Source organism: Notolabrus celidotus, chromosome 21 (genome assembly GCF_009762535.1).
Source record: "Notolabrus celidotus isolate fNotCel1 chromosome 21, fNotCel1.pri, whole genome shotgun sequence".
NCBI classification, from domain to species: Eukaryota; Metazoa; Chordata; class Actinopteri; order Labriformes; family Labridae; genus Notolabrus; species Notolabrus celidotus.
Window position 1 is genome coordinate 195,640 of NC_048292.1, and position 12,016 is coordinate 207,655.

Here is a 12,016-nt window from a genome sequence, read left to right on the forward strand (position 1 = left end):
CTTCTTTTTTCATTTTAGTATTTGTAAAATAAATTTGAAATATGTTTTGTTTTTGTGTGGGAGCCATACATTTTATTTACTCTGTTGTCCCCTGATAACAAGTTCAGTTGCCATAACCTGTAGAGTCACAAAAGCACAAACACAGACATAGATATGGATGAACTTCCCTCATCAGTGTGGACAACAGCAGCCTGTTATTTTGATTTCATGTGAAACAAGCTTAATTATCCTGAGACAAGGAAATAAATTAATCTGAAATGTAAAAACTAGCATTGCTCTCTAGTGATGACAAGATAAGTCAAGATCTAAAGCTTGTAATCACAGGGAAACAGAGTAAATAAAATGCTCTGAGGCGTGTCCACTAAGGGCTTCTGTAGATATAAACAGGTGTGTCATATAAAATCATCTGATATGTTTTAAACTGAAATGTAAGTAAAAGATTTAGATATGTAAGAGTGTTGAGTTAAAATTACAAATAAATCTATTTTAAAAGGATATATAAGAACAATCGTGAGATTAAAGGTCCATATTTGTAGGACATAGATATCAAGAACACTCCCATGCAGATGAATGAAGAGATAGCATCCATTCATTCTGGATTATGTTTGTCTCCTGTCACTGCTGAGCTCTCTTATCTCAAAATAATAGATTATGTATTAGTTGTTACTCATGGAAGACAAAGGGTAATAACACTGACTATATCTAACGTCTAATAAAAGGACCTCTGGAAACTTTTAGCTGCTGCTGTTTTCAAGGTTAGAGTGGCATTTTATTCTACTTTTTATGCACTTTAAAGCAGATATTTTTACATGAATTAACATATTGTAGTTTTTATACAGTTATATATGAGTGAGTGCCAGGCTGCAGCCAGCAGGGGGCGCACACAGCAAACAAAACAACATAAAAAAAAAGTTAGAGTATCTGAGTAAAGTTTGTTGATTCTGTGCTGTAAAAAGTCTTTCTAAAAGTATATTCTTTAATCTATTAAGAGACCCTATGAATCAAAAACACAGATGTGTAAGTTGCACCTCTAAAATGACTATAATTACTGCATCAGGTTGATAGAAACTCTCATGTCTCTCCAGTCAAACAGGTTGAAGCTTGTGTGTCCCATTGTTCCTGAACTCATCCTAGTGAAACTGTGAGGTGGGTGTGTGAGTGGGATAACTTTCCTCTGTGTCACTCACTACAGACATACATCTCTACACACCTTCAATCACAACACACACACACACACACACACTGACACACACACACACACACACACACACCCCTGAGTGATGTGGGCGTGGCTTCCCCGTGGATTTAACTAGCGCGTAATGCGCCTCCGTGGAGTCATTACGCACAGGGAGTCCAGAGGCGCACGAGGAGAGGTTCTTTTGAAGCTTTTAATTCTCAGAGATAATTTAAATCTTGATCCTGGAGGAGAACCTGCTGAGATGTCTTTAATCCTGCCCTGACTGATGTGAGCAGCTAAAGGTAAGAGGAACACTCTGAGGAGGTTTGTTTGGCACGTTGTTTCCTGACGCACAGCCTGAAAAAAAGATGCTTTATGAAGATCTGAACGTTAAACATTTCTCAAACCTTACCAAAGCGAGTAACATGTTCATATTTTTTGATGTCTATCAGGATAAAACAGAGAATTTTATGAATTTACTAAAAGTTTTGTTGACCTTTCATCCCGGTTTATTAACGTGTGTCAGTACAACTAGACAAAGGAGAGATTAAAATTCAAATTTAGAAAACATGAACTGAAAAAACATCTTTATTCTGCTGCAAACTGCTTCAATTATTAACATAATTCTTCAATCTTTGTCTTCTATTCTTGAATGATTATTCAGAGGCACCAAGAGATCACACAATCAGTGTTTTACAGGAAAATGTAAAGGGTTAATTCAATTTAAAAAATCACAATATCAGTCCCTGAATGAACAGGTGTGTTCTGCAGATTGAATATGACATGTTTTAAAAATTGTAACGCAAACAATTAATTTTTTGGAGTTTTAGGATCAGATTTATTTTTCAAAATGCATCTTTTTTTGTTTTATTATCCTGAAATTAAAACGAAAATGCTTAAATTTGGTCAAATTAACTAAATATCTTTAAATAAATAAATAAAATCCAGCAGAAACAAAAAAAGATAAAAAAAATAAATTCATTTAAAAATCTAGCAAAGATAAAAAAAATTAAAACTCAAGGACCAGGTTGTCTAGTAATCTTGGTGCAATGCTTAAACCTACATTTAGCACTTCATAAAAATTCAGCACAGCTCATTTCTCTCTTGGCTTCAGACCTCAGTGTGGAGTTTAGTTCCCCCTCTCCTCTCTCTCTCTCTCTCTCTCTCTCTGTCTCTCTCTCTCTCTCTCTCTCTCTCTGTCTCTCTCTCTCTCTCTCTCTCTCTCTCTCTCTATGATCAGAGGAGCATTACACAGGAATGTATCTGAGTTAAAGATGGTTTCGGCTGCAGGATCCAGTTCTGCAGCTTCTTCTTCCAGGTGAACCTGTCTGTCAGGTGTCTCTCTCTCTGCAGGGATGCTGAGCTGTAGAGGAACTGAATACCTCTTCTCTCTCTGACAAATTAAAGACAGATTTTGTTTCTTTATCTCCTCTATTAACATAAATCAAGTCTTGATGAGGTTATAAATAAATATGTAAAGGAAAGTCTTCAGTTTAGGTTTTCAGACACGTTCCCTCCTCTACCTCCCGACCCGAGAGGTGTAACTCTGCTGTGATTTAAATAAAGCAAAGTGACCGTACCTGACCTTCTCTCTTCTTCTCTCTGTCCTCAGACTCTCTCTGAGAAGAAGATCCACTGACCCACCAGATCCAGAACGTTCCTGATGTGACTCTCATTTAGACCAAGTGCCGCCTCCATGAGAAGTCCACACGACCTCTGACCCTCGCAGCATGGACCTCCATCTACAGGGAAACCCTCAGCTCCACTACGGGGTCAACGGGGGCGCTGGCCGAAATCCCAGACCAGGAGTAAGTTTTTCAGAATCACAAAAGACTTGAAGTAGGATATTAGATTTTCTTAGATTATTTTAAATTATTATAAATTCCACAAAATACCTAAAGGGGTTAAAAATATAAAAATAATAGAGATACATTATTGGAGTGTTATTCTTTTTTTTATTTAAAATAATTTCAGCTCTTAAACTAGCTCACAAGTTTCAGAGTAATGAGTGGCTTTCCAATGCTTTGTTAAGTCCTGCATCCATTTCATGTTGAAGTGAAATACTATCTTTAAAAAGAGAATTAGCACAGCTGAAGTTTTCTGTTTTTATAGTTCATAACTATTCAAACATTGAGCCAAAATTTGGACGATGCAACATCAACTCAACTCTGCAGAGAAGAACAGGAAGAAGCATTTTCCAGCTCAGACAAACATGAAGTATCCTAACTGTTTCTCATCAAAGCTGACGTTACCATATTTGACATCGCACTGCTTGATCTTACACAGCTTGAATTTACACCAGACTACTTATATTTGAAGTTGCTTGACATTACGTGTCTCAATATCAAAATGAAGATAGATAGATAGATAGATAGATAGATAGATAGATAGATAGATAGATAGATAGATAGATAGATAGGAACTTTATTAATCCTTTAGGAAGGTTCCCTCAGGAAATTCAGATTGCAGCAGCAGGTAACACCAAAGGACAGAAGAAACAGCACGCAGACACAAAAGATAAAAAACCACAGGTTATATAAACACACAGTACAGAACACAGGAGCAGCAATATACAAGTCTAAAAAGGAACACTGGTGCAGGTTTATGATAAAAGAATTAAGGCACTAGACGTGACGTTACCTGATGATACTTTACTTAAGGGTTAGTAACGCTTCATGAAGTTACACAACTTTACTTTACAATACTTAATCTTAACTTACTTGACGTCGGCCTTTAAGCTAAAAAAACAAAGTTTGAAATGTAGTAAAATATGTTTAATTTCTTCTTCTTCTTTTTAAATATATTTTTGGCCTTTATTTGATAGGACAGCTGAAGATAGACAGGAAATGTGGGGAGTAGAGAGAGGGGGAAGACATGCAGGATAAGGTCCTGGGGAATCAAACCTGTGACCTCTGCAATGAGGACTGTAGCCTCTGCATGTGGGGCGCTTAGACCACTAGGCCACCAGCGCCCCTAATTCCTTCTTTGATGAAGTTAAGTAGAGAATCAGGATTTTTAAATAAGAGGCCGAACAACTGAAAAACTATTTCTTCTCTGCAAAATATTCAAATCTTATGGAGTGTTTTTATCTCCTTTATTTTTAACATATAGCATCACTCTTACTAGAAGCCCTCAGGACAGATGTGTTCCTTGTAACATCTGTAAATAAGAGGTTATATCAGGACGAGTGAATGTGTCTTATACACACTTACAGTTATGAGTGTGGTGTCTATGTTCTCCTCTAACTCAGCCTCTAAGCTGTTGTCTTATTTCTCAAGATGTCAAAGTATTCTCATAAGTTCCTTAAAGACAGCCTCAAACAGAAATAAATCATCCTTCCTGTCAGTCAGTGGACTTCAGGTGGAGTCACACGGAGGACACAGGTTTGTGTAATCACCCCGTCCTGAGATAAAGATCCGTTCAGTCCGAAGCCGTCTCGTTCCTTTGTCCTCTCAAACTCAGTAAACGGACGAGGTATCAGATGAACAGCTGATTATTTAGTCCTTCGCCCTGACTGAGGCTCCGCTGTGTTTACACAAAGCAGCCAGTCATCACACACTCTGAGAAATTACACCTGCTCCACGACTCCGTCCCCTCACATGCCTCAGGGATGACAATCCATTATCAACACACAACACAACCAGACCGGTTCAGCTGCAGTTTTCTAGGTCCTGAGCCGCTTCGCCACAAAGGACAGAATTCACAGCCGCTGAAACCAGAACACCGCCATTATATCTGAGAGGCTTCAGCTGGGTGTCGCTTCTGCAGGTGGCTTTGTGTGTGTGTGTGTGTGTGTGTGTGTGTGTGTGTGTGTGTGTGTGTGTGTGTGTGTGTGTGTGTGTGTGTGTGTGTGTGTGTGTGTTTAGCAAAACAACCCTCTGAGCAACCTTGTTGTGGCATTTTTCATAACACTGATGTCAGCAACAAACCTGGAGCTGAAGGTCACCTCCTCCTCCAATCAGCAGCTTCTTCTTCTTCTTCTTCTTCTTCTTCTTCTTCTTCTGTGGTTGTGTCATTAATTTAAACACATCGACTAACTCTATAATAATCATTTAAGAGATAAAATTACACAAACTTATTTCAACTTTATATTTAAAATTGTGAAATTGAAAGACAGAGCTTTGACGTGCTTATGCTAAGCTAACTAAGTTTAGCTAGCCACCGTAGTCTCATACTTACCTTGTAAACATTTGTGTATAATTTATCTTCCATATTAACTACAAACAAAAAGAGTGAAAGGTCAAATCTGAGTTGGAGTCAGGCCATGGTAAGCTTAGCTTAGCATACAGACAGAAGATAAGGACACAGGTTAATGCTAAGCTAACCTAGCAAGCCTTTTTTTTGTGGCTTCATATCTACGTTAACGACATTAAAATGTGTTTGAACTTCTGTTTTAAGTATTTTACAAAGATGGTTAGGTTAGCTTAGCTTAGCATACAAACAGAAGATAAGGACACAAGTAGCCATCTTGGTTTTTAAGATTTCTTTGTGCATAACTAAATGATACATGTCTTTATGGTTAGCTTAGCTTAGCATAAAGACTGGGAGCAGGGAAGGAAACACTAGCCTCAACTACAATAGTGGACTTTAGGTGGGGGGGGGGGGGGGGGGGGGGGGGGACTACTTCTTTACAAACAACAAATCTAATCTCATAAATGGGACATTTTGAGGTAACTTTGAATCTATTATGATGAAATAATCTTGAATGAAAGAGATTTTCTGGAGAGTTTGTTTAAATCAGTAAGTGACATTACAGAGGCGTCTCAGTTACTGTCCCCTCAGTTAAACATAGAGGAGATGATCTGTTCCCTGAGGCCATGTGGGGCGGTTTAAATAAGACCTTAACGTGAAGCAGCTCAATCGACAGCCACCAAGAGCCATCACCGGATCGCTCATTGTGTTTCGTTTCAGTGGCCGCTCTGTTTGAAGCGGGACAGGTAGCCTCAGAGGGGAGGGAGGGAGGGAGAGACGGGGAGGGAGGGAGGGACGGGGAGGGGCTGATTTCTGACTGAAGAGAGAGAGAGAGGGGTGTGTGAGGGGAGTTCAGGGTGGGAGAGGAGTTTGGTATGCAGGAACAGACTGGCCTGTGTTCACTCTGTACACATGAGTACTGTACCAGGAAGTCAGGGTTTAAAACACGGGGTTCAGTGATGGAGAAGAAAGAGATATAAAGTGTTTGTATATAAATATATCAGAGAGAGGGACAAATGTAGGCTCCAAGATACTCCCAGAGACTTCAGTCCAAACACACCTGCATCAAACTCCCAGAAATACCCCAACATTTGGGGGTTGGGCCTGTTTTTTGGGGGGGCAGATTTCTTGCTCGTTCGTGACTGGAACAAAGATGCTTTTTTAAATATAGATAATACACTTAGAGTTGGAATTAAGCCTCATTTCCACCAAGCGGTCTGGTATGGATCAGTACCCCAACACAAGGGTACCAAAAAGTGGGACGGTACGGCTCGTTAAATTGGGGACCTGTCCCGGTTTTAGTCAATGGAAACGCCACAAAATGCGTGCCGTACCGAGACGAACCGAACTGAACTGCTTGGTGGAAACAGGGATTTCGAGTCCCATCTTCAGTGGGCCACATTGACTAACTCCCTCCTGTCTTTACCTCGACAGGCTGACGACACACTGAAGTTCCTGAGCCGGGAGGAACGCGAGTGCCTCCAGTTCTTCGAGAAAACCATCGACTCATTGGAGGACGGTCTGGAAGATACCGATCGCAAGCAAAGGCAGATGAGGCTGGCTTCAGGCTCCAGCGCCCCGGTCTCTGCGGTTGACGGTCCTACAACCAGAAGTCAAAACCCAGGAGTCATGACGTCCTCTTTTCAGAGCCCAAAAGACCAGGATATCATTGACCTGGTTCGCCCCAATCCAGACTTGGTGCAGACGAGAGAGCCGATCTTCAATCCCACCAATCCAGGTAGAGTAAAGGAGTTTGTCTTGTGTGTCATATTTAAGGGACTGGTTCCTGTCTTCAGATTTTCACTCTCTGTTTTTGTTCCTCGCAGACTTTCATAACATGATGCAGACCCCTGGGAGCCACTTCCAGATCAAGCCAAGGCGGGATCACACGGACAGCTTGCCCTCAGAGTACAACCCTCCTTTACCCAGCGGGAGCTACGGGCCGACAGACAGCCACTCCTCCTACCATCCTCCAGGCAGCATCCCCACCCCGGTTCTGATTGCCCAGAAGATTGCAGAGAACCAGGGAGGTGGTCCTGCCAACATAACTCCAGCCTCACTCCTCCGCCGTCTGAGCTTGGAGTCTGAGAAACCAGTGAACTACGGCACCGATCAGACCGGCAGACACGGTCCTCCAACGTCTGCTAAGCCATCTCGCCTCCCTTCAAACATCAGCATGGTTCACAGCGGCAAGGACCACCAGAGCCAGTCTCTACCCAACGTGAACCTCAACGAGAGACGGTCGCAGATGTTGGCGAATCTGGCAGGAACCGCTCATCCTCTCCTGCAGGAGGACTCTCTGCTGACCGTGGAGCAGAAGGAAAGGAACGTCCCCACTCGCAGCATTTCCTTCAAGGATCCCTCACCAGACAAATCCAGGATGGAGGCGCTGTCTAAGCTGGGTCTGAACAGGGACAGAGCCATGTCTGGGGGTACGTCACTCCTTGTCCCTCCTGACAGCACTCGCCCAGATCCTCCCCCTTATGTAGAACCAAGTCCCAAACCCGTGGAAGTCAGTGTCCCCCCAACAGTGGAAACCAGCAACAAAATCCAAGAAGCCTACGCTCCAGCACCTCGTCCACGCCAGATCCAGGTCGACAGTAAACCAGAGGTTCTGCGCAGAGATTCTGTAGACGGCCATGAAGACAGAAACCTGGACCAGTTCCCTCCACCTCCGCCACCCCCAGAGAGCAGCTACTACCCACCTCCTTTGGAAATCAAAGCCCCCCTCCCCCCTCCGGTTGAGGTAACCCAGCCAGAGTTCAACACATACGGAGGGAAGTCTTTCGTGATCAACCCCACTGTGACCCCCAGGAGTGAACCCACAATCTCTCCAACTATCCCTGAACCCAAAAACCTCCCCTCAGCACTGGCGAGTCCCTCTGAGTTCAACGACTATGGAGGAAAGACCAAAGTCATCAACGTTGCTCCTGTAGTCACGCCCAGGAGCAACCTCCCGGACATTCTCAGCTCCCACATCGACAAGAGTCAGATCTTACCGTCCAAACCAGAACTCTCACCCGCCGAGCTCAACAGCTACGGAGGGAAGAGCCGGGTCATCAACCCGTCCGTGGTCGTGAGTCGCCCTTCGGAGAGTCCGGGAAGGAGTTTCAAAGCTCCAGCCCCGACCCCGGCCCCAAAACCACCCCGGCATTCCTACCACGGCGCTGTCACTCCCCAGAAACCAACACACAGCGTCTTGTTGCCGGACCACAGGCGGAGATCCAGCATGTTCAGACCCCAAAGCATCACCGTGCAGTTTTCTGGAAAGGGGGCGATGGACGAGTCCAGGAGGGACGCACTGAGGAAACTGGGACTGCTGAAATAGTCCTGATACACTTTGGGAACTTATCTTTGAGCCTGGAGGTGGTGTACTGGACGTTTCTGCGTCTGTGCCTAAGGATTGGTTGCAGAGGAATGGAGCCTATAGCAGACCTGCACAGACAGTTTTTACTTCCTGGCTGTTAGAAACTTGTTGGACTCGGTGCAGTTTCATCACTGATTGAGAGGCAGAGTTCTGTGCTGCCTCTGATCCAAGACACTGTTTACCTCCTTAAAGACAAACTGAACCAAACTAACGCTGTAAAGAAGAGCATCCACTTTGGTCCCTTTGGAATCAGAGAACAGGAGGTTCCCAGTCTTACCTTTGGAGGGAAATGGAACTTTTATTTGTGAATAGAAAGACTTTCTAAACTTAATGTAAGTGTATCTGTGTTGTTGTAGATTTGATCAAACATTACCCAAAATAGGAGGAAATGTTACATTTGTTGGGGATTATCTTTAGCGATGGATTGACACGCTTATTATTCTAAAGGTGTTCCTAGGATTGGGTCCAAGCTTTGTGCAGTTTAGTAGGAATTACCTCAAATGGAAATAAGAGCAGAAAATCACCTAAATGAGATAAGATAAGAAAGTCCTTCACTCGTCCCACAGAGGGGAAATTCAAGTGTCACAGTAGCAAGAAGACATTAGCCTTTAAAGTAACAATTATTAAAAAGTTATTAGGAATTCAAATTCAAATTCAAATTAAAGAGGTAAAAAATTAGCATATCTACAATAACATATATATATATATGTATTATTGGTTATATAGTCTAACAATGAGGCAAACAAACAAACATTATACATCAGTTAATGCGTGCTAATTTGATTTAAAGCACATTATAAATTATAAACACTATTTTTAAAAAATGTTTTAAAGTAGAATAAAAAGATAAAAAGTATCTGGGGCAGTTTTTAAAAATTGTACAAATTATTTGGCTGATTTAGTTCAGTAGATTTATAAAGGGGGGGGGGGGAGCACACAGCCCTATCTTGCCCTTGGGGCCCTTTAGAGTGTTAATCCGGCCCTGGTGGTAATATAGAAGATGCTTATGTTTGCAGTTTACACATCTTAGATCAAAGTCTGACAAAATGTGGAGACAATTTGAGACAAAGCACAAAGAAGTGCAGTTTTAAAGATCAAATTTGTGCATAAAAATTACATATTTTAAAAGCACGATCAAACTAAATCAGAAAGAAAAGCAAAGATGAATTATAATTGTGTTTATTTATCCAGTTTAAGTTAAATCTATTTGTTTACTGTGTCACTTCCTGCAGCTGTCAGAAAGTGGACTTAATGTTGAATCACAGGCTGTGAAGTCTTAACATGGGATTTGTTTTCACTGGTTCGTTTACTGACTTTGGGCATTTTTACTAAACGGTGTTTTTGTTTTTTTCTGTCAGCACTTTTGGAACAAAGAACAAAGTTAGAGGACTTTCCTCTGGAGCGATTTTATTTATTCTGAAACTTCAAAAACCTTATTGTGAAGTGAGAGCGTTTAAAGAGGCGTGTGTTGTATATAAAGTGAATGAGAGAGGATCAAAGGCTCCCTCCCAGACGGCTTTAAAGTCCAGAGTCTTAATATCTGCTGTCCTGGAATAACTCCTGTGCAGATGTTCGAGTGAAGAGAGCCTCCAGTTTCTTGAAAATCCAACGTCTGAGCCGAGCTGGAGGATATTTTTACTCCACGGACAAACCTCCCACGCCAAGCCACAGACTGTGGAATGGGGGTTTGAGGGCAGGACTCTTTCACGAGGCGAGGGAGAACTTAAAAGCTGCTCTTTAGGGAAGGGCGAGCGCACGGCATTGTAGAAAACACAAGCACTAAAACCACAGAGTCTGAAATACACCCCGAGGTACTTATGTGTTTTTATTCCTGCAGAGCTGTTGTGGAATACTCTTCTGTGTGTGTGTGTGTGTGTGTGTGTGTGTGTTATTTAAATGTGTAGTTAGCATGTGTGTGTGTGTGTAAGTGTGTGTTAGTGTGTGTAACCCAGACTCCGGCCTCTGTAGCTCCCCTACAGACCCTTTTGAAGTACATGTACGTCGTGCAGGTAGAGGATCGTCTCCTGTGTGAATGTTTACAGACTCCGGTTCTCTGTAGCTCATCTACAGTCATTTTGAAGTATATAAAGGTGTATACATATAAATCTAGATTATGTATAAGAACACCAGCTCTATGAGGAAACGTGCAGCAGAGATAGTAAGTGCATCCATGTGTGGTAGATTGGGATTTCAGCGGCGGTGTGCAAAGTGCTGCTCCGGTACGACAGCCTGTTCTCTGATCTTTAAATGTCTCTAAAGTTAACTGTTTAAACTCTTCTTAATATATTAAATGTTCTGTTCTATGTTTGTCATTAAAGAGAGAAATTCAACTTTTGTTCTGAGTGTTTTTATTTCATTTATTCTGGAATCTAAAGAATGATAATGTGTTTAATGATCGAGTCTGTGCAATATTTCACTGAGTTGAAACTTACAGGTTGTCTTAAAGGAACAGTACGCGGTCTGACTTGAGAGCTAGGTGAAAAGATTGATACCCTACAAAGCTGTTCTGCTTAGCTTAGCTTAGCTTAGCTTAGCACAAACAGCCTGACCCTTACATTTTGTATTTATAAGGAATTGAATTTAGCATTTTTGTCTTTGTTGATTAGACAGCTGCAGAGAGGCAGGAAATGTAGGGAGTAGAAAGTCGAATCAGCGTCTCCTGGAGGAGAGAGCAGACATTTACTGCGGACGGGCTGAGCCACAGTCAAGACCTGAGACTAGACTAGACTAGACTAGACTAGGGTTTTAAAGACATGCACTTCCTGAAACACCTGACGTCTAACCTGACGTCTAAACTCATCAGGGTGAGCTGCAGACTGCAGACCGTTATTAAAGCTGAAGAGAGAGAGTGAGAGAGCCGGACTTGAAGAGGACTTATCAGTGTTTCTTTTATTGGGTGATCTCTCTCATCCTTCCATCTGTTCATCCATTTTCTTCTGCTCATCGAGGGTCAGGTTGTGTCAGCAGCTGGCTCAGCAAGTTGACTAAGACAGCCCCCTTCCCAGTAACGTCTTCCAGCTCCTCCTGGGGGATTTGGAGGCATACCCAGGTCTGATAGCAGTGAGCTCAAGGTCTGGTCATCCATCATCAGATGTCTGAAACTTCCTGACTTCCTCCTTTGGATGCAAAGGAGTCCAAGCTCTAGTCTGACCTCCTTCTGGATCTCTGACCTCCTGAGCCAAACACCTTTCGAAGATCTCTATCTTCAGTCTCTGCTCAAAGCTTAAGACCACAGGTGAGGGTTTGAACATGATGTTTATGGACTGGGGGCCGCTCTGTGC

The 12,016-nt window shown here is 42.4% G+C and overlaps 1 protein-coding gene across 1 annotated transcript; it reads left to right on the forward strand.

Moving 5' to 3' along the window:
* The first annotated feature begins 1,357 nt into the window (after positions 1–1,357).
* Positions 1,358–9,337, forward strand: LOC117805200 (proline and serine-rich protein 2). The gene is made up of 4 exons (XM_034673858.1): positions 1,358–1,479; positions 2,790–2,985; positions 6,803–7,106; positions 7,195–9,337. Exons 2-4 carry the CDS (start codon positions 2,908–2,910, stop codon positions 8,694–8,696), a joined length of 1,884 nt encoding a protein of 627 aa, XP_034529749.1. The 5' UTR covers positions 1,358–1,479; positions 2,790–2,907; the 3' UTR covers positions 8,697–9,337.
* The last annotated feature ends 2,679 nt before the right edge of the window (positions 9,338–12,016 follow it).